The sequence below is a fragment of the Leguminivora glycinivorella genome, chromosome Z (genome assembly GCF_023078275.1).
Source record: "Leguminivora glycinivorella isolate SPB_JAAS2020 chromosome Z, LegGlyc_1.1, whole genome shotgun sequence".
In the NCBI taxonomy this organism is placed as follows: Eukaryota; Metazoa; Arthropoda; class Insecta; order Lepidoptera; family Tortricidae; genus Leguminivora; species Leguminivora glycinivorella.
The window spans coordinates 10,249,436-10,272,017 of NC_062998.1; the positions used below are offsets into that span (position 1 = coordinate 10,249,436).

Below are 22,582 nucleotides of genomic sequence, written 5' to 3' on the forward strand. Positions count from 1 at the left end.
GCGCTTAAGCTAAATTGGGAAACGGGACAATGACGTCATCTTTTTCGTGCATGCTGCCCGTAGTAACGAGTTATTAGACGTTATCACGTCAAAAATGTACTAATCGATGGGGGCGTCCGTACGTCAGTAGTGCCAACATGTACAAATTGTACAACTTCAGACGTCCGGAATTCAGACATAAGAATTTCGTCCGTTCAAGTACAAATTTAATCATCTTACGTTGGACATTGTACGAACAAACGAAACGCACCGACTGACACGACACAGACTGACAGATCGAACAACAAGGTTAAAATATTTAGATTATCCCGAAGTTTTAGAATACTGTGCCTAGTCAAGTTAAATTTATTTGCTAAATGTATAAAGAATAATAGGCTTAGCAAAACACCCGCATGATGGGCAATGAGGGTTCACAACTAAGTGGTTTGGAGATTGAAGAGAAGGCGACTGAGATTACAGACTTTTGGGCCCATTATAGAGCGACTATAAACGACAGTTGTAGTTATTTTAGCTTAAAAAGTGATGGTTCCGTGTCTGTGTTCAAAGGGGAAACGGTATCGGGACCGCTATGGACAGTGTCAACACCTCTGGAGAAATTCTCTAATGTATGTACTTTTTCCTGTTTCTTATCAATCAACAATTATATTTTCATCAAATCACAACGCAATATTTATGACCGTCCATTAAAACGTTATCTCTTACAGGTGGTACATTGGTAAGAAATGTTTTAAACAATTTACAAATTAAACCTAACAATACACATCAGTCTCATGTCCAGAATTGTAGTGCAAGTACCTTATTTGCTTTGCTTTCAGAACTTGTTGAAGTACAGACACCCATGTATCTTGCGCTATGTGTCAGCATGGCAGCAGAGATCCACCATTTACCTGGCCACAGAGTATGTGCAGCCACTCACACAGGTGCTGGGATCCCTGACTCCACTCCAGATATGCATCGGCTTGAATAACATCCTGAGAGCATTAGTATTTTTACATCAACAGGTTTGTTATTTTTTGTATAATTTATTTCAATCAAAATAATAAAAATGTGTTTTAATTTTAGTCTTACTTTACCTAATATTGTCTTCGGTTACCGCGACAGTTCGTACTTTACCTCTTTAATAGGTTTGCAACATACATCAGATCCTTAGTGAGGTGTACCTGGTAGTACGAGAATTGTCCCTAACTTCAGTTATAGCGTTTAAAAAGAGTAGAAATTAAAAAGTGGTGACATCATAATGCTATTATGTTTTCTCTCACATATTGATTGAAAGGGACAACCCAATGATGTTGGCCCTTTAATTTCTAGTCTTTTTTTTTCCCAGGCTATAAGTGTAAATGATGATTTTTCATACTAATTTACCTTGAATTGGCTATTTAAACCCAACCCCACTGCCATTCCTGCTTGAAGAACTTTATATGTTGAATTGATTGCAGTGATTTTTAATACTGATAATATGCCTTGTTTCCAGGCTGGAATGTCTCACAACAATGTTAGTATGCAAGCCATCTACGTCACTGGCGATGGGCAATGGAAACTTGGTGGCTTGGAGTATCTTTGCTCGTTCCAAGAGCTTACAGCTGCTTATTTAAAGCATGCTCGCATACACAGGTTAGTGGTAATACTTCTTGTATTATAAATATTATAATATTAGTATTCTCTGCGACACTAAATTCTTAAAGCGCCATTCTTAAAGCAGTTACTTGTAAAAAGTAAATGTTTACATACATACTCATGTCTGTTAGGGTTTCCCCAAACCTATCGACGCAGACTCCAAAAATCGCTCATTAGTATGAAAACACTTACGCGTCTTCGTCGCTGAACGCATGCTTACGCATGTTCATATTAACGAGCCATTTTTGGTCAGCGAAAGCCGATTCTGCGTTGATAGGTTTGGGGAGACCCTCAGAATGCAAATGAAATTTTAATTGATGTAAATTGTTATTTTAATCTTTAGATATGACAAGGCTGTAGACCCTAATGAGGATTCTCAAGAGGTTACAAAGAATGTGGACCAGTATGGGTTCGCTGCCCTTGTGGATGATGTGTTTGCTGGTCATGAAGATGGTAAATTATACCTTTATTTAATAAGGCCTGATTGTAATATATTAGATAAGAGTTAGAAGATTGCTACAACAGCATAAGAATCAACATTGTTGTAGACAATATTATATATTAATTTTGGTGTGTGTTGTGACAGATTTTATAGAAAATAGTGTGAATGTGGTGTTCTATGGAGATAGTTTATCATTTATATTCATTATATTTACTAAATTTCCAATAACGGATAAGGTCTAATTACAATCCATCTTAACTGAAAAAAATAAATGTTTTACTGACACATAACTCTTGTGTTTTCAGATCAGGTGCCCCATTTGAAAGACTTCAAACATTACTGCAGAAATAGTCTTCAAAACAATAACCCGGAGATGCGACCTAGTCTCTCCGAAGTCCTTCAACACAGCTTTTTTAATCACGAATTTATATCTATTTATAAATTCCTTAATTTCCTACCCTTAAAAAGTGAAGAAGAAAGGAGCGAATTCTTTTCTACCATTTTGGAGACACTTAAATGCTATCACGAAGAAACTGTTGCGAAGCAATTGGGTGGTCTACTACTTTCTAGATTAACTATGTTGGACCAAACAGCTAGGAAAGATGTAATACCATTCATCTTAAAACCTAAACATGGTAAGAACCTCATATAATCGTAAAACTATACAGAATAGGACAATTAAAAAAAATAGTGCATATGCAAATGAAAAGCAGATTTGTCTGCATTATTATTCTGGAGTCTTACCTGCTTGATTTTAAAATAACATTAAATTTGCCTTTCAATTATTTTCAAAATCAGAATTGCCAGCTTCTGTCCGGCGTATAAATAAATATAAAATAGTATAATATGTATAACTCTACTCTTTTTTTCCCCCAGATCGGTCACAGAATTGTGAATACCCTGGATTTTTCAGTATTAGCGTGTTTAAAGAACACGTCAAACCAAGACTTATGCAGTTGTTTGGAGTTCGGGACAGCCAAATACGAACATTGCTGCTAACACATTTTTCCAAATACGTTCATGTGTTTTCACATGAGGAACTTTCACAACACATACTTCCAGAGGTAAGCAAAGCAAATGACGTTCCTATAATATGTAATTTAGTGAATCGTAAAACTTTAATTCAGGTAAAAGTAACTATAGCCTAACAACAAAATTAAAATTTTGAAAAAACCCGCGAACACGACATAGTGGACCGATTTTCATGAAACATGGCTTTCTTAGCCACTCCCGACTAATTCAGCTTTCAAACAAAAAAAACTAAATCTAAATCGGTTCAACCGTTCGGAAGCTACGATGCCACAGACAGACACACAGACACGTCAAACTTATAACACCCCGTCGTTTTTGCGTCGGAGGTTCTGAAACTCGTTATAAGTACCTATTTATTCTAAATTTCACAACTGGCTAGTTAATGCATGTCACATAGCAGGTAGCAAAATGGTTTCCACCTTAGGCGTTAACATTTGAATCCCTCACTACGCTCATGATTGTATTTTGAAATCCCTCGTTACTCTCACGATTCAATTATAGAATCCTTCGCTTCGTTCAGGATTACATTTACATCCTCGACGTAAATATGTAATTTTGCTCCCTTGTAAGTCTTGTAACACAATCTCCTATAAAATAAACATTCTGAGATTTGAGAGAAATGTCCATTTTCGATAGCATTAATTGTTTTTGAGACACCGCTAATTGCTTTGCTGGGCAGCTTGCCAAGCACTCGTACTTTTACCTCAGTTCACATCTGTTTTGAAAACAATATTTAAAAAAAATGCCATTGTTGCAGTTGCTCCTCGGAATCAAAGATACAGATGACAACTTGGTAGCTTCAACTCTTGTTTGCCTGAGTGAACTAGTGCCTATATTAGGAGCTAGCACAGTTATAGGCGGCAAGAGGTCCAAATACTTTACCGACGGGCGCCCCAACTCAAAGAGCAGCCCGCATGTGCCGCCGCTCGCCCGGGCCCATGACAACACTTTTGCACAAAGGAAGTCTCTCAAAGACTTGTCATGTTCAGAAGAAATGTTCAAACAAAACCGTGCTTGTCGTGACAAGTCTGAGGTTTTCGAAACTGAGAACATCTCACATTTGATTGAAAGGCCTTCACCAGTGGGGGGCGAGTCAGTAGAAATAGAAACTGTAAGAATAAACACACATGTAGCGGAGGCAAGTGAAGACGATTGGAGCGACTGGGACAACAGTAATAACCCTAAAAACGTTGTATTTAATCATCCAGATATCAAACAGTTTGAGGACATCCCTCTAGACGTTGAGAGTGAAGCCAAAATACCAAAACCATTGGTTAAATCTTCACTTCTACAAAAAGCTGCAATACAAGCAAAGAAAAACATAATTGACATTTCAGAGTTGGACATAAAAAATCAAAAATTCGAGAATATAAAGAAAGCTGCGGATGAGTTTGACTTCTTTGCGGATATGACGCCCGTGATAGAAAAGGCAACTATGAGTGCCGTGGCGGTGGACAGTCTCGTGGCGAGCAGCAAGCTGGACTTCGTCCCGGACGACGGCGCCGACGAGACCGAGGGCTGGGGGACAACTGGAATGACTAGAATCCTTGTAAGTTCACTTGACGCAAATTTGAGGAGACTAAGGGCCAGTTGCATCAACTACAGAAGTCTAAAGAAATTCCCATATAAAAATTTTGCGGACGCTAAATTCGGCAACCGACCCTAAAGTGACAGACGTCATATTTCCACAGAAATTGGACATTAATGTTGAAAATCTGCCTCTTGGTCAGTGGTTATATGGTTATAAATTATAATTGAAACAAAAGCATTCGGTAGAGTGTTTATTGAATGAGACAAATTGGTACAAGCTATATCAATCATGATGAACTGTTCATTTATTTCCTAGATGAATTGTACATAATTATGTATTATAGAATATTAAGGTGGAAACAGAAGAGGCAATCTGGATAGACATATTGGTACCTATTCGTTAAAGTATTTATTATTGTTTTTATATATACCTATATATTTATAAACTATTCGTGATAGTAGAAAGTGGCATGTAAGTTAGCAGTGATTGTAGGACAATTCCTAATAAAATTTTAATGAGGAATCATGTTTAACATTAAGTCTCACACTATTGTATTTAGAAGTGTCATCAAGAGTATCGTTTCGGTAAAATTAACTTGAAATCTTTACAAGCTTTATATACACGTATATAAGACTCAAATTTTGTTACACCGACAATGATGTTATTCAAAAAAGAAATGTTACATAAAATACAATTTTAGCGAATGTAGATTAATAATAAATATTGCGCGAAGATAAACAAATTGTCATAATGCAAAAGCAGCTCTCGGAATGCTAAATTGTGGAATTGAACTTGTAGTATATATTAGTAATACTTTTAACAAGCTTGAAGGCACATTTATACCTATATATTGTGGAGCATGTATGTACACTAAAAGTACAGTGCGCGTACACATATCTACACCATATCTCGTAAAGTACAACTTGATTTTTTGCCTCATGTCTCATATACGAGTATATTTAACCATTGAACTATCTTTTCATGCAGTAGGTATTGATTAAATGTACAATATTGGCTTGTATACCTACTCTAGGAAATGTATCTCCCGCTTATTTTAGGGTATTTTCGGAAATGGATAATTTCTGAAACTGCACATATCTAAGAATCCATTAGGATCTTTGAAAATTGTAGTCAAGTATGTCAATGAAACACTTGTACAGATTTTCTAACTGACATTCCTTGCTGACACTGACCGTGTTAAAAAGCCATACGATAATTGTCAAAAGTGAAAAATAGCCCAAGGGTCAGTGTAGTGTCATATTATTTATAATGTACACTTCATAAATGATTGCTACTTACATTCATGATATTTGATTTATTGCATATCACTACATAGTATAAAACAAAGTCGCTTTCTCTGTCCCTATGTATGCTTAAATCTTTAAAACTACGCAATGGATTTTGATGCGGTTTTTAATAGATAGAGTGATTCTAGAGGAAGGTTTACATGTAGGTAAAGTACCCGTGCGAAGCCGGGGCGGGTCGCTAGTTTAAATATATATGTTTACCTTAATTAGTCATTCACTTTTCCGTCAAGTTCGTATAGAATCATCTAGTGCTCCATCCACGATGACGAGCAGATTTGTCAAATCTAAACATTACGAGCAACTGCGCCGCCTTCGTGAATGACACGGTCTTAAGTACTCCACTCGTTAAGTGACAATGACTATAATTTCAAAACTGTATCAGAGGGCCTACAGACAGAAGTTCACAAATTGTGAGCACCTATCTCTTTTGCACTAATTAAGGCGTAGTGACAATAAAATTTATCCTCTAGTTACGAACTTCCTCAGTCAGGAGTGTTGCTTATACATAATTATGTTCTCTGCACTACCTTATCAAGTAGGTAAATGCTATGGACTCTGTACTGAAATGTTCCTAGTCATGTATACATTTGCAGTGCGTCAACATAAGTGGCCTAAGGCACGCCACAGACAGTCTTAAAAATTCATAATCTTAGAAAAGATTTGTATGCAAACTGACACTGACAGATCTGTCAATTTTTAAGACTGTCTGTTGCCGGCCTAAGTCTATTCCTAAAGTTCAAGATTGTTTATACTAATACATCTTGGTAGGTAAATAAGATTACCTAACACTGAGAAAAAGAATCAGAAATCGCATTTAATGTAAGTAGGCAAAATACAGACCAGAATCATATTCTCAATAGAATGAATAATGTAATAATTCAGCTTATAGAAACAGGCATGCTGGTCCATGTTTTCCTTTATCGAAAAACGAATAGTGGAAATTTCGTATATAAGGTGCCACTTATAGACTAAGAGCCCAGAGCCAACAGACCTTCCTCATTTTCTCAAGGATGAAACTTTGGGATTATGTACGCGTACGTATAGTTCGTATTATGAACGCTTAATGTCTGCATCATAATTAATTAATTCCCGACGGCCATTTTTTTTTACTACAACCTACCTTTTAATAAAACGTCGTGCGACTTATCTGATTCCCTTTCTCCAGAGTTACTTATACTAATAAATAATTGAGACCTGTAAACTAGGTAGAAGAATAAATGTTGGAAGCATACAGGTTTCGACAGGCGTGACTAAAGAAGTGGAAGAGCCTTAAAGACAATTGGCTATGACCAATTTGACTGAACACTCGGGCTACGTTATTTAAGTGCGTTTTCACATTATCCGATCCGATATCGGATGTCGGACCGATATCCCATACATTACAGGCGCCATCTTGGATGTCTTCTATCGAAATCCTTCCGACATCCGATATCGGATCGGATAATGTGAAAACGGTCTAACTCGAAGCCTTTCTCTGATTATGTTTATTCTATGCATAGAGGAATAAGTACCTAAGGGAAGAGTTGTAACTACATACATCAGTAAATTCGGGTTATTTGTAGGGGCATCTAGCGATAATCACGCGTCAAATAGCGTAAATTATCAGTACCACTATACTACCCGATACTAGGTGTTAACAGTGTCTCGTCTGCCAAAAATGTTATATTAGAACAGTTCACAACTTATATTACGAGCAGAAGGAATTGAATTGAAAACAGAATACTGATTAATACTATTGTAATATTAGCTAAAAATTGGTGAGCATTAGACTCTTCGTTCGTCGCGACATCTATTGACAAGTAGCAGTACTTACTAGGGATGTACCGACTAGTCGGGAAAGCCGACTATCCGGCCACTTTTGTAGTCGGCGATTAGTCGGCGACTAGTCGGCAAAAAAGGCCGATTAGTCGGCACTTCACAAGTGATAGAAAAACAGTACAAAGATAAATCAACAGCTGATGTGGTTGTATTATGTACCTATTTGTTATGCGTTTCTTAGTCAAAACAACAAATATCAGTCATCACAGAAACTTAGGACTATCAACTTCATAGGCAGGATCACTAATTCACTACCTGCTATGCCAAACCGGTCGTTAAAAATGGAAAATGTACATAAATATTCTCATAGACCTTTGTGTTGGAAAAATCAGCATGCTTTGTAAACCAAAGAAAATGTTAGGTAACCACATAAACGCACTTAGAACATAATTTAAATGTTTGAATAAAAAGTCAGATGAATGTTCTGGTGCGTTGGGAATTCATTCTTGTTTCGATCCTACTACTATTAACATCCTAAATTGTATCAGTGTCTTCCGTTCTCCGTTCATATAATAAACCATCTTCATAACCAAGTCATCGTTTCCTTCCATCAGGTCATGGGCCTGCGCTCTTTCAATAAAAATCAAGTTTTGAGTGATAAAAAGTGAATATAGTTAATACGGTTGCCGACGGCAATGGCGTCGTCCAGTATAAGTTCCTCAGCTCCACTCGTAATGGAAAAACTAAAGGGAATTGAATACTATAGTTCTTGGAAATTTATGATGAAAATGGTGTTGATTCACGAAGATCTATGGGAATTTGTGGAAAAAGAGGTTGACGAGAAAAAATCCGAAGATGTGAAGAAAAGCCAGAAAGCGCTCGCACGCATTGCATTATCCGTGCAATCGACGGCCTTCGTGCACATAAGGAACGTGACCTCGGCACACAAAGCATGGAAGAATCTTCAGAATGCTTATGAAGATAAGGGATTATGTCGGAGACTAGGCCTGTTGCGAACTTTGTTTAGCACAAAGTTGACGGAATGTCAAAGTATGGAAAAATATGTCAACAGAATCACGAACGTCGCACAACAATTACAAGATATCGATGCAAAGTTGGATGATGACTTTGTTGCGGTAATCATGCTGAGCGGACTTCCTGAGGACTACGACCCGCTGATCATGGCAATTGAGAACTCAGACCTCAAGTTGACTAGCGAAGTTGTATCGGCGAAGTTGCTGCAGGAGACGTTGCGACGTGAGGACAGCAAACGCGACGGAGATGGAGTTACAGCTCTGGCGGCTGCGAGGAAGCCTCCCAGGTGTTTTGCTTGTAAAAAGATGGGACATATCAAGAAAGATTGTCCGACGTTGAACAAAAAGAAAAGTAGCAAGGTGATGTCATCGTCAAAGGTTCTGCTCACGGCGCTGTCGGTGAACGTTGAAAGTGATCTTTGGTACGTGGACAGTGGGTCGGCGAGTCATCTTTGTCGAGATGTGAACATGATGAGTGACATGAAGTCAGATAAATCGTTGCAAGTGACTGTGGCTAACGGAGATAAACTATTTACGGCTGGTAGAGGCAATGTTAACGTGGAACAACGTGATGGCAATGTAAAGACTATAAGTGACGTGTATTATGTACCTAACTTAGCAGCTAACTTATTGTCAGTAAGCGCCATGGCTAAAAAAGGCTATAAGATAGTATTCGACTCCGATGGTTGTGAAATTTTAGATAATGGGGTTATTGCCGCGACGGCTACTTTGAAAAATGACGTGTATATCCTTGACACTGTTGAGGCTTGTTCGAAGGTTCCTTTACAGAACAAACAGGTGGCCAACGCAGCAGTGGAGGAGGAGCGTGCGGTTTCTAGCGACGAAACTGTCTCTGCAGCTTCAGAGAAAGTTTGGCATCGTCGTCTTTCGCATCTCAACAGAAGAAGCATGGAACTTTTAAGAAAAGGTATGGCTTCTGGTATATCGTATGATAGTGGAGATTTTGAAACGTGTATAGCGTGTGTCCAAGGCAAAGCGAGTAAGGTACCGTTTCCGAAGAAATCTCACAACAAGGCTAAAGAGGTCCTGGGTTTAGTGCATACAGACGTCTGTGGACCGCTACCATCGGCCTCATTCAGCGGTGCTAGATATTTCTTGCTCTTCATAGATGATTATTCTAGGAAGACGTTTGTGTACTTTTTTGGTACCTGAAGAAAAGTGGAGTGGCAAAAAGGTATCACTGAGTCATTTACGTATCTTTGGCTCTGTGGCTTATGCTATGACTTCAAAGCGTTCGAAATTAGATCCGAAATGCAAAAAGTACATTTTTGTTGGGTATTGTGAGCATACAAAGGGTTACAGGCTCGTAGACCCGGAACAACCAACAAATACCATCGGCCTCATTCAGCGGTGCTAGATATTTCTTGCTCTTCATAGATGATTATTCTAGGAAGACGTTTGTGTCGTTTTTTGGTACCTGAAGAAAAGTGGAGTGGCAAAAAGGTATCACTGAGTCATTTACGTATCTTTGGCTCTGTGGCTTATGCTATGACTTCAAAGCGTTCGAAATTAGATCCGAAATGCAAAAAGTACATTTTTGTTGGGTATTGTGAGCATACAAAGGGTTACAGGCTCGTAGACCCGGAACAACCAACAAAATGCATCAAAGCTCGAGATGTAACCTTTTTAGAAAATACGTTCATTGAAAAAGCATCAAATGATGACATTGACAATGTCATTGTGTCAACTGAAATATTTACACAAACTAAAAATGCAGATGTAAATAAAAATGTTGAGTTCAAATTGTCTGACCCATCTTCTTTACAAACAGAAACGTCTGTAGTGAGTGGTACGTCTGATGATGTTAATTTGACAACAAATTCTCAGAATACAAACGATCGAACGAGTACAATCACAATTCATGATTCGTCTAGCTCTAGTGAATGTGATGTTTCGGCCGATAAAACTTATATTCCAGAGGAGGAGAGTACAGAAACTTCGGAATATGACAGTTCATCGGGTTCGATACTTTCCGGATTATTGGCGGGTACGTGCGATCCAGATGCTCCACGAACTGTACGAGAAGCACTGAGTGGTCCAGATGCAGACAATTGGAAAGAAGCTATGTCTTGTGAGTACAATTCATTTATTAAGAACAAATGTTGGACATTGACAGATCGACGAGAGTCACAAAAACCTGTCAAATGCAAATGGGTGTTCAAAGTGAAACGTGGATTGAACGGTGAACTCCTAAAATATAGGGCACGCCTGGTAGCTAAAGGCTTCACTCAACAATATGGCATAGACTATGAGGAGACGTTTTCACCAGTTGTCAGATACTCCACAATACGTATTCTGCTAGCTTTAGCTGCTGAGTATGGTATGAAAATTGAACATCTTGACGTAAAAACAGCATTTCTCAACGGTGATTTGAAGGAGACTGTGTTTATGGAACAACCGGAAGGCTTTGTAGTTAAAGGTCAAGAAAGTAAGGTCTACAAATTAAATAAAGCTATTTACGGGTTGAAACAAGCTTCAAAGGCATGGTACGAGAAGATTGATCATGTTCTCTGTAATAAGTTGAAGTTCAAGAAGTCGTCATCTGAGCCTTGTGTCTATTTTCAGCGCCAAAAGGGGTCGCTTATAATCATTGCTCTTTACGTTGACGACATCATATTGTTTTCAACAGGTAATGAACGTGATAAGCTAGATGTCAAAGTCAAGTTAATGAAAGAATTTGACATGACAGATCTAGGGCCAGCTCATCAAGTATTAGGTATGAGATTGTGTAGGGAAGAAAACCAAATTACTCTTGATCAATCGAACTATATCGCGATGGTGCTGAAGAAATATAAAATGGAAGAATGTAAGTGTTCGCCTACTCCTATGGAAACCGGACTTAAATTACCTAAGGGAAATCAAAGAGATGATACCTATGATTATAGAGGTTTAGTAGGTTCACTAATGTATATTGCTATCTGTACCCGACCAGACATTGCGTACGCAGTCAGCTACTTAAGTCAATTTAATGAATCATTTACAGAGACCCACTGGAAAGCGGCGAAAAGAGTCCTGCGCTACTTGAAAGGTACCATGGATCTCCGTTTGACTTTTAAGAAAGGCAAGCAGCTGGACATCACTGGATTCGCAGATGCAGACTGGGGTGGAGACACCGTGGACAGGCGGTCGTACACGGGATATGTCTTCAAAGTAGGTGAGTCAATTGTTACTTGGGCAAGTTGTAAACAAAAAACAGTTAGCCTTAGCTCAACCGAAGCCGAATACTATTCTTTGTCGAACTCCTGTAAAGAGGGTTTGTTTATTCGTACATTTCTAAAAGAAATTATTAACGAAGAAATTGTGCCGACAATTTTCAATGACAATCAGTCAGCGCAGAAATTGTGTAGGAACTCTTTACATCATGCTAGGAGCAAGCATATAGATATTCGCCACCACTTTATTCGGCAACTTGTGAATAGTAATACGATTACTATTGAGTATCTTAATACTAATGATATGTTGGCAGATATACTGACAAAGGCGTTGTGTAAAGTTAAACACTAATCTGGGCGACCGAGCTTCGCTCGGTTCTGTTTCGTATCCTTGACATGTGTCGCCATCTAGTTCAAAAATGAATAGTACCTACATCGAGCGAAAGAATTCTCAGTCTTAACAACACAACTACTCTACACGAGATGGCGCGCGTTTTGCCACAAACAGGGGCGGCTCACTCTGCGATTCTATCGCCGCGCTACAAGTACATTCTGGCGGCCGCGAGTTCGCGGCCTACTCAGGGGTGGCGCGCATTCTCACGGAACGCACGTTCACACTTTCTGTAGTTACTTTACGTCGCGAGTTTTTTTTAGGGTTCATATGCGTTGTCCGCGTGTGGAATGGCTAATAAAGCTTAGTTAAATAAATATCATGAATAAAATAAATACCATAAGACATTTTTACACAGATCTACTATTGCTTAAGTCCCCCGGAAAGGTTCAATAAGGCTTGTGATGTTGGAACTTAAACAAAAATATATAAACACTATATATATACCTAGAAAGTACCCAAGACCTGAATAGAATAGTATAACATTTTATCTGAGTATTAATTCGTTTTAATTCATAGGCAACCCTATCGCCGGACGCCGCGCACGTGCGGCTCGTTTCTTTGTAAGAATTTTGTAGGCATTTAAAAAGGCGGCATGTCGTGAACATCAAAGCAGTGGGCCTTCTGTACTTGTACTATTATATATTCTGTGCCACAAAAGCTCAAATAGTGTATTTTTCTATTCGTGTTAGCCTTGACCTGTGTCGCCATCTAGTCTTTGCAATAAATAGTACTTACATCGACCGAAAGAATTCTGTCTTAACAGTACAACTACTGCACACGAGATGGCGCGCGAAGAAAAACGCATGAAAACTCGAAAATTCGCGTTTTCCGGGATTTAAGGATAAGTTAGATCGATTTTTCACCCCCGAAAACCCCCACATAATAAATTTCAGCGAAATCGTTAGAGCGGTTTCCGAGATCGTCGGTATATATAAATAAATAAATATACAAGAATTGCTCGTTTAAAAGTATAAGATAAGTTTGTGAGACAGCTCATGTTACTTTCATGTAAGTAAATGCGTTAAAACTCTGTATTTATTTGATAGTTAAGAATGGTGAGCGTCAGAATGGCGGGTGTACATTAGGGTGGAGCGAAAAAACACTTTTCTGGAATTAGCAAACCTAATAGTTATCAATCAATGCCCCTTAGTCTATGAAGCCTTTGTGCAATTTTTCAGCTTTTTAAATCAACATCTTCTGCCTCCGCATTTTGTTTGAAATTTTGAAAATCTCATACAAACCTGAAAATTCAACTTTTAGATAAAAAATATTTTTCGGCAGTACTATGTTCAGTATACATTATTGATACATATTATTTCAAGAAACTACCAAAAATTGCGAAAATAGCGTTAAAAATCGCCAATTTTCAGTACTTTAGCGGCTATTTTGGCGAATGTACTGAAACTAGACAAACTTTGGCGATTCTTGACGCTATTTTCGCAACTTTTTGTAGTTTCTCATAATGATAGGTATCAATAACATATACTAAGCATAATACTGCCGAAATTTTTTTTTTATGTGAAAGTTGAATTTTTATGTTTGTATGAGATTTTCAAAATTTCAACCCTAATGCGGAGGCAGAAGATGTTGATTTAAAAAGCCGAAAATTTGCACAAAGGCTTCATAGACTAAGGGGCATTGATTGGTAACTATTAGGTTTGCTAATTCCAGAAAAGTGTTTTTTCGCTCCACCCTAGCTGTACATCAAGCAATCCTGGTGTGGTATACGTCAGGAGTTAGTGCTAGCAATGTGCCAAATGTGCGCTAAAATTCGAGCAATGTGCTCTTTGAACTCCAGAGATATTTAAGAAATTAATGACACCCGCCATTCTGACGTCAGGTTGGCGGGTGTACTTCCAGTTCTAGCTAATGGCTCCTTACTCGAGGGTGAAAGTACTGCCTAAGGTTAGTGCTCGCAATGTGCTTCCACATGTATGAAACACACACTAATTCATAGAGCCGTTGAAGAGTAATATGGGATTGAATAAATATATCTATAACGCCTGCTGAAATAAAATAGCAATGTTCATTGCCTGCAATGCAGCATTAACATGCAGGCGCTTTTCACAAAAAAGTGATACTCATAGATATATTTATTCAATCCCATATTACTCTTCAACGGTTCTCTGAATTAGTTTGTGTTTCATACATGTGGAAGCACATTGCGAGCACTAACCTCAGGCAGTACTTTCACTCTTGAGTAGGCAGCTATTAGCTAGAACTGAAAGTACACCCGCCAACCTGACGTCAGAATGGCGGGTGTCATTAGTTTCTTAAATATCTCTGGAGTTCAAAGAGCACATTGCTCGAATTTTGGCGCACATTTGGCACATTGCTAGCACTAACTCCTGACGTATACCACACCAGGATTGCTTGATGTACACCCGCCATTCTGACGCTCACTAAGAATGTGTTCTTAATGTAATTACCATCATGGTTATTTCAGTTACTTGTTAGTTTGCTTATACATGATAGTGATTACATGATATTGAAATGATTGCATATCAATATAATTACAATTCATAATGTGAATAACTGAACTTGGTTGATGCATTGTAGCGAAAGTTCAGTGCATATGTTTTTGTTAATTGATTTATTGTTACTGTGAAGTGTAGGTCACTTCTTTAGTTATGAATTTGTTTGTGTGTTGAAACAAGACTGTTTTTGGTTTAAGGGCCAGTGTTGGAAAAATCAGCATGCTTTGTAAACCAAAGAAAATGTTAGGTAACCACATAAACGCACTTAGAACATAATTTAAATGTTTGAATAAAAAGTCAGATGAATGTTCTGGTGCGTTGGGAATTCATTCTTGTTTCGATCCTACTACTATTAACATCCTAAATTGTATCAGTGTCTTCCGTTCTCCGTTCATATAATAAACCATCTTCATAACCAAGTCATCGTTTCCTTCCATCACTTTGAACCCGTAAAAAAAACATGAAAAGCGCGAATGAAGGACCAAAGACGACATTCAAAAATGTGAATTTAGTCGAAAAAACTGTTTTGGCCGACTAATCGGCCACCCTAGTGCCGACTAGTCGGTAGTCGGCCAAATCAATAGTCGGTACATCCCTAGTACTTACTGATAATTTACGTTACGCGTGATTATCGCTAGATGTCACTACAAATAACCCGCATTTACTAATGTATGGAGTTACAACTCTTCCCTTACTTATTCCTCTATGATTCTATGTGAAGTGAAACCTTTCACTACTCAGCATTTTGCTTCACAAACCAGGAAGAGCAGGGGGCTACCCAAGATGCCAATCGCTCACTCCTTAGCGAAACGATACGCTAATTGTCTCTCTGTAGATATAGCGTATCAATACTGTTTTGTTAGCTATAGCGCAAATGATTGGCATGTTGGCTAGGTACACGGATACAGATTGCATAATACATTACAATTTTTGGCCTATATAAAAGTGGCATTATAGCTGATATAAGTTGTACCTCACACGTGTGGATTAATATTAATGTTCATTCTAAAATATTCTCATTACATAATAGTACAGAGGGACTGTCTTAACAAACACAAATTAAGTACAATTTTATTACAAACATTTTTTACTGAGGTATTTCACTTTTTACTATAAAATAATACCAATTTCAAAAAACCGTACACCGCTGAATTACACTGACGCAGGATATCTAAATACCTTTTTTTTAGACTTGATGAGATTGAGATCTGTTTTGCCAATAGGTACATTTTTATTTTAGTTAGCTAACAATATAAAGCGTCTTCCTTATTTCACAATCGACTAGTTTATTTATACACACCGAGAAATACTTATAAAATTGATAATTATACAATTAACAGGAACTGGCAAATAATATATCTAATTAAAAAGGTCTGACTATGGGTGAATCAACTTTTTCTTGCCTGTTATTGCCATGGTTACGGTCCCCTGAGTCATGCTGGTTTTATGCATATTATGCTACTTAAACTATGCAAACATGCATTTTTCTGGTGTTAACAAGCTCTTTCTTTAATTTGCCACCTACAAACATGGACTACACGCATGCTTGCATAATTTTGCTTGAAACCAGCGTGACTCAGAGGACCGTAACCATGGGCAATAACAGGCAAGAATAAGTTGATTCACCCCTTTACATTCAAACGTATATTTTCAAACTAAGTAGGTATACTCATTCTTATTTTACTTAACCCTTTTCCAGGCCAGACCCAGAAGGTTTCCGCACAAATCCAATTTAACCAGTTTTATTGGTTCATTAGGGCAATAATAGTTATTTGTTATACAAGGGGGCAAAGTTGTATTTTAACGCCGAGTGTAGAATTGAAAAACGAGCAAGTGAAAGGATTCTATAGTTGAACCACGAGCGAAGCGAGTGGTTCGAGAATAGAATCCTGAACTTGCGAGTTTTTTAATACACGAGAAGTAAAATACATTTGCACCCGAGTGTAACACAAAACTTTTCCCCTCACTATAGCGAGGAAACTACAACGCAAAAAAATGCGTTTATCACTACTTCCAGTAGTTCCACAGGTGGTAAATCATCTTTATTACTAGATTCACCTACTTTTATCAATTTTAAAGCAGTTAATTTGACTTTATTCAAGGTCAAATTACTTTACCCACTAGTGGATAAAATGCGTTTTTACCCGCTGGTATTAAAGGGCAAAACACGTGTTTCCGAGCTAGTGAGGGGAAAACACATTTCCCGAGTGTGCAATCTAAGTAAAACTTTGAAATCTGTAATAAGCTAAGGTTGCAATTTTATGAAAGTGTGTTGTCAATAACCATGCCTGGAAAAGGGTTATATGTTTTAATATTAATACTTTAAATAATGAAAATACTGTAACAGTTATGCAATTAACGAAAGTTTTGATTATGGAATTAGCACGCTCCATAGGTAGACCCTGCATGGCTTGCGGAAGTTGAGCCCACTGCGTGATAAAAAAACCATTGAATTATCTGGTTCTCCACCAGATATATCCTTATGCTACTGAATTTTCTGTTAGGAAAAGGTTCTTTTGCCTTGAAGCGTTGGATGAGAACGGTGGTGCGTTCTGTGTATCATCACGCATATGTATACAAGTCTAGTTTAGGTTTACGTAGTAACTAATTATTAATCTGTGGTTTAGGTACCTAGATTGAACATGGCCACCTCATCTATTGCAGATGATTGTTGCAGCGTCTAGTAAATCATTTTACTAGACTAAACACGACATGATATTAATTAAGCAAAAGTAAACATTACTATAAAATAATTAAACTTCAACACAAAGTCGCGTTTGACGCAAACTTCGTCATCGCAAACGACGCCACAGCCTCTTTGGGCTACAAATGGCTCGACATGTTTTTGCATTGGATCGAAACTTGTCGAGCGTTATATCGACTTTAATACGTGAGTAAAGCCTGATTTAGACGCGATTTTAGTTACATTGCGGGCTGTTGAGGTTACATACAATTTTGCATAGCCATTAAATACCGCAATGTCGTAACGTCTAAATGGGCCCTAACCACCTTAAAATATTTCTAAATATGTTTGAATCTGAGTTTTATAGTTAAAAAAAAAGTTTATAAATACTTTCGTTAACCAGTTTCTAGAACATTGACATTAGGTACATCAAGTAACCAGTCGCCTCTGTTGAGGTACAGGACTTTTAATATTAAAGTACCCTGTTCCTTAGGATTAAGTTTATTGACTGACAAGCTCCTCACAACCTCACGAACCAAGAGATGATCTTGGCAACACAGCCATTGGGTCTTTAGACGAATTTACATTTAGATAAGGAAAAGACGCTTACAGATGTAGTGCGTAAATTTTTTCGGAAACACCCGAACGTGTTATGCTAAATACTAAAGTACTGACCTTTTCACTGTAGAACATTTCTACCACATTTACTTATAGGGTACTTAGCAGCCTTTCTTTACTCTTAATATCGTTCAGTACCTACATTATAATGTACTTCTTAACTATTTAATCAGAAACTTTGCTTGTTTCGGAGATGATATTAATTTGAATATTAAATGGATTAGATCCAAACAAATATTTAAAGGCATTATACAGTGCAACCGTTTACCAATAACAAAGTTAACTTAAATAGCGGAAGGATTTATTATGGTCTAAGCATCATGAACTCGCAAAACATTTGACTATGAGTAAAAAGGAGAAATGAGAAGGCCAGACACACTTATCCGTATTGACCTTACTTGTAAACGTAAAGCACGAGCTTCCGCTTAAAATATCTACTGATGAACCTTAAACCTAAAATTATTTTAATAGTCCGCAGTCGTAAATTCGCAGGTATTTGCCATGACCTATACTTATTGCCGGTTATTGCACAAAGGCTCACAATAATATGTTACTAAGACATAGTAAGTTTTCTAGCAATTTCGGTGCAGCATAGTTAAGAATGTTAAGTTAAAGACATAGGTACGTCCAAATCTAGCTGGTAATTAAGTAGGATTAATTTGTACCTGGTCTAATGTGAACGGTATGAACCATTTTTTTTATGAAATAGGCAGCAGACGACCCCTAACCCTAATTGGATCAATGTTCATAAGAAAACGGTTGTTCATACTTTTTATTCTCCTATGTGACACCGAAATTGTTAAAAAAATTATGATGACTGGTTACTAAGGCGCATAGGCCTTGGTGAAGTGACTTAGCTATAACGCTAGTGCGCTAGTATTAGAACCCGCCATTGGGGCTAGTCTAGTAGTTGCTTGTCCCAAAAGTCCCACGTGTTACCACTGGTATGGTGTCAATCTCAGTTGTCTACCTGCTAATATGCTTGGTGTTTGTAAGATCTATGTTCTATCTCCCTTTTTATCTCTCAAACAGACAGGAAAACAGGAAAAATACTTCTATTTTACCGATTCGCTAAGCTTTTGCGAGATCAATATACAATTTATACAATATGGTGTGTGTTTATAAACTAACTAAACAACTAATAACAGACAAAAAGTGCCGATTAAAACTAACGAGTATTAACAACTTAATTCACAAACAAACAACTCGAAAATCTTTGGTATGCTTTGGCTAGAATTCGATTGTAAACGTAATAAGTACATAAATACTATTTAAATAAATTTGACTTACAAAATGATTAATGGAAAGGATAACACTTCATTTTAGCTTGTAATTAGGGCCAATTATTGGGTTAAATACCCATTTAACCCAATAATTGGCCCTTAAGTACCGTCATTGTCCTTAATTTTTGTAGGACAGTAGCATCTGCTTAACATAATGGTTTAAGGAGCTATTTATACCATAGTTTTACCCTTTTGTCTCGCCGCTTTGCACAGAGAAACATGTAAACTTGCTTACTCCACAGTTATGTACATTCGTTCCGTACTTAGCAATATGTTAGCAGATGTAAGGGAAGCCTGGTAAAAAGTATTACTAATAAGATTAAAACCAGCTTAATACATATTAAGCTTGAAGTTACAAAAATGATTTGCAAAGCTCAGTTAAAACTTATTACTATTTTTGTAAGGACTATGCCTACATATTTCTCTATGCCTTTTAGAAGACCTTTTACTTATATAGCTATTTTCTTTTGCATGACTAGGTCTTTTGAGCTCTCGTTGAATACCTCTATCATCTTCTGGCGTGCCATCTCGGAGAGCACCTCGATGTCGTCTCGAGTCATGCCTTTCGTCGGTATCGGCGGCAATGTTGTGATCACTACCTTCCCTGGAATACATTTACGTAAGCTTTACATTTTAGATAAAAACATCTGGCCGTCCCTATCGCACTTACAAATAGTGCGGTAGGGACGGCCTGATGCTTTATCATTTATCGCGCGGCCATGCTTGCCTGCTGTCAGAGCACGCCGGCTGAAGGCTTGCATCCACTGAGCTCGCCGCATCATATACTATGAACTGTAAATTCGATTCGGCGGGTCACTAATGGACACAGTTTCATAGTAAATGTAGAAGACGAATTATTGAGATTCGATTCGGCGCGGCGTGCCTATTGAAAGCCAGCCCTGATCATAAGACATACGCATCTGTTAAAGTTATAGAGCCGTGCACTCAGGAACGCACACGTTACGCAAACAGTATACAACAGTGTGGTGTGCTGTGTCATAAGGATATACCTAGGTATATTGCAACTCGCATGTTCTAGTCCAAGTCATCGCAGCCGTATCGCATTTATACTTAGTACAATTTTAAGTGGCTTAACAATTAAAACAAAAAACAAAAACACTATCTCAAGTTACACCTTTATTGACTCACCTGGTTCAAAAGTTTTGGTGTCACTGTCCAGAAAGTAGTACTGGCTGAATACAACTGGCATGATGGGTATTTGGGCGTCAATGGCGAGGTAGAATGCTCCTTTTTGAAAGGCTGGATGCTGCCTTTGTTGAATCTTGCACCTTCTGGGAATACCCAGAGTTTAGTCTATGAAAATAAAAATTCTGTTCAGCATAACTTTTCAATGTCCAATTTCTATATTCTCCAACTCAGGGGGGACTGAAATCTTCTCGAGGCTGAGGCGTAGGGTTAGAGCCGGCGTAGCTTTATTTGACGTTCATATGCGCATTGTAATATGCCTACTTACAAAATAAATATTTCATTATATGACGCGTAAACTCTTTTAAACCAAGGCTGAAAAGTCCTACAAGAAATAAGTATGCAGGTTTGAAGCAAAAATACATAGATTATGGTGACAGGTGATGGCAGATTGTGTGGACTTGGACATGGTTATAACAGGGTCTGACCAAGACTGACCATACGTCCAAAAACTGAGTGGCAAATGTAGCAACTAGTCATAAAAGTGTGCTAATAATCAAAATGGAGCCAAATAATCAATTTGTCACCTTTTCTTGAATAACACGCTCAGTAGCCTCCCTCATGAGCTGGCGAGCTCGGTCAGTCTTCAGGCGGTCAATAAAGACCAGTCCTGACAGCCAGGCTCCGAACCCAAAGGCGCCAGTGAACATCAGTGGCCTCTTTGCGACCACTGTGCAGCGCTTCATCCGAGGCCACATCTCGAACATTCCTAAGTGGCAAAAAGGAATACCTGATTTAATATTTAATTTGTTACTCACATTACATGAAAAGTGCCTATGCCAACTGGTTTAAAACAACCAAAATTAAAACAAATCTTAGTGCAGGGCTATTAAAATACATGTATTATATGATTATGTATATAAATTGATTTGTTACCCCTTTGTTTGTGTATAGGTAGAACAACTTGACATAAAATAAAGTGTACCTATTTTGGACAATTTATTCTTTATAATAAGAATTTGATATATTTTTGTATGTACCTAGAATGTCCAGAGAACTCTGATGATTAGAAATGACTATGTAGCACTGCTCGCTGTCCCAGTGCTCCAGACCTCTCAGCTCCCATTCTATTCCCACTATATAAGAAGCATAACGGCAAAACCTGGAAGCAACACTGTGCACCACGACATATAAGAATATATTTTACTTTCTACAACTTAATTATAGATTGACATTCAAGAATAAAAAAATAATCGATATCTTACACTAAGTTAGTTACGTCGCGCGGATATAGGAGCACTACGGGTAATAAAACCGTGCAGATTACTAGCACATATAGATAATATAAGAAAAATTTCAGGTAATATCGGAAAACATCACTTTTTTCGTAAAGAAACGGCAAGGTAAATATAAAACCCGCCAAAAATAATTCAGGATACGAATAGGAGGAAGCCATAACGAAGAGTGACAGCTCGAAAAAAATATTACAAGAGCAAAAAATATGATGTTGCCAACTTATGATAAAGTAAAGGTTGTACTCACTATAGAGCATAGATTTAGAATTATTAAACTAGATTGTTTAGTTAGGTCAAAAAGTGTGTCCACATGAGAGGTAATTGTTTGGGCTGGTGTCCCTCTCGCACTTGCTGACAATGTCAACATTATTAAAGCTAGGAACATACTACGCGGACGTCCGTCGTAAATCGACCGCGGACGGGAATCTGGACAATTGAAATACACATAAAGCTAGGAACATACTACGCGGACGTCCGTCGTAAAACGACCGCGACCGCGACCTATCAGTGTGCACGGAACAAAACATCCAAGGAGCCAGATTTCGATCGGACGTCCGTGCGCTCAAGGCCACGTCCGCGTCCGTCGACCGATAGTTTGCACGGTTATGTGTATTTCCATTGTCCAGATTCCCGTCCGCGGTCGATTTACGACGGACGTCCGCGTAGTGTGTTCCTAGCTTTATGTGTATTTCCATTGTCCAGATTCCCGTCCGCGGTCGATTCACGACGGACGTCCGCGTAGTGTTGTGTTCCTAGCTTCAAGCTAGGAACATACTACGCGGACGTCCGTCGTAA

The 22,582-nt window shown here is 38.1% G+C and overlaps 2 protein-coding genes across 2 annotated transcripts; one reads left to right on the plus strand and one right to left on the minus strand.

Moving 5' to 3' along the window:
* The first annotated feature begins 268 nt into the window (after positions 1-268).
* LOC125240739 (protein-associating with the carboxyl-terminal domain of ezrin) lies at positions 269-5,919 on the plus strand. Its single transcript, XM_048148787.1, is given in 8 exon segments — positions 269-605; positions 816-1,001; positions 1,472-1,611; positions 1,958-2,067; positions 2,362-2,691; positions 2,933-3,120; positions 3,846-4,611; positions 4,614-5,919. Coding segments are annotated over 8 exon segments (1,950 nt in total). The 5' UTR covers positions 269-392; the 3' UTR covers positions 4,631-5,919.
* Positions 5,920-19,795: 13,876 nt separating this feature from the next.
* On the minus strand, positions 19,796-21,948 carry LOC125240741 (1-acyl-sn-glycerol-3-phosphate acyltransferase alpha-like). The gene is given in 6 exon segments (XM_048148788.1): positions 19,796-19,950; positions 20,496-20,606; positions 20,609-20,660; positions 21,080-21,261; positions 21,533-21,666; positions 21,758-21,948. Coding segments are annotated over 6 exon segments (825 nt in total).
* Positions 21,949-22,582: the final 634 nt, after the last annotated feature.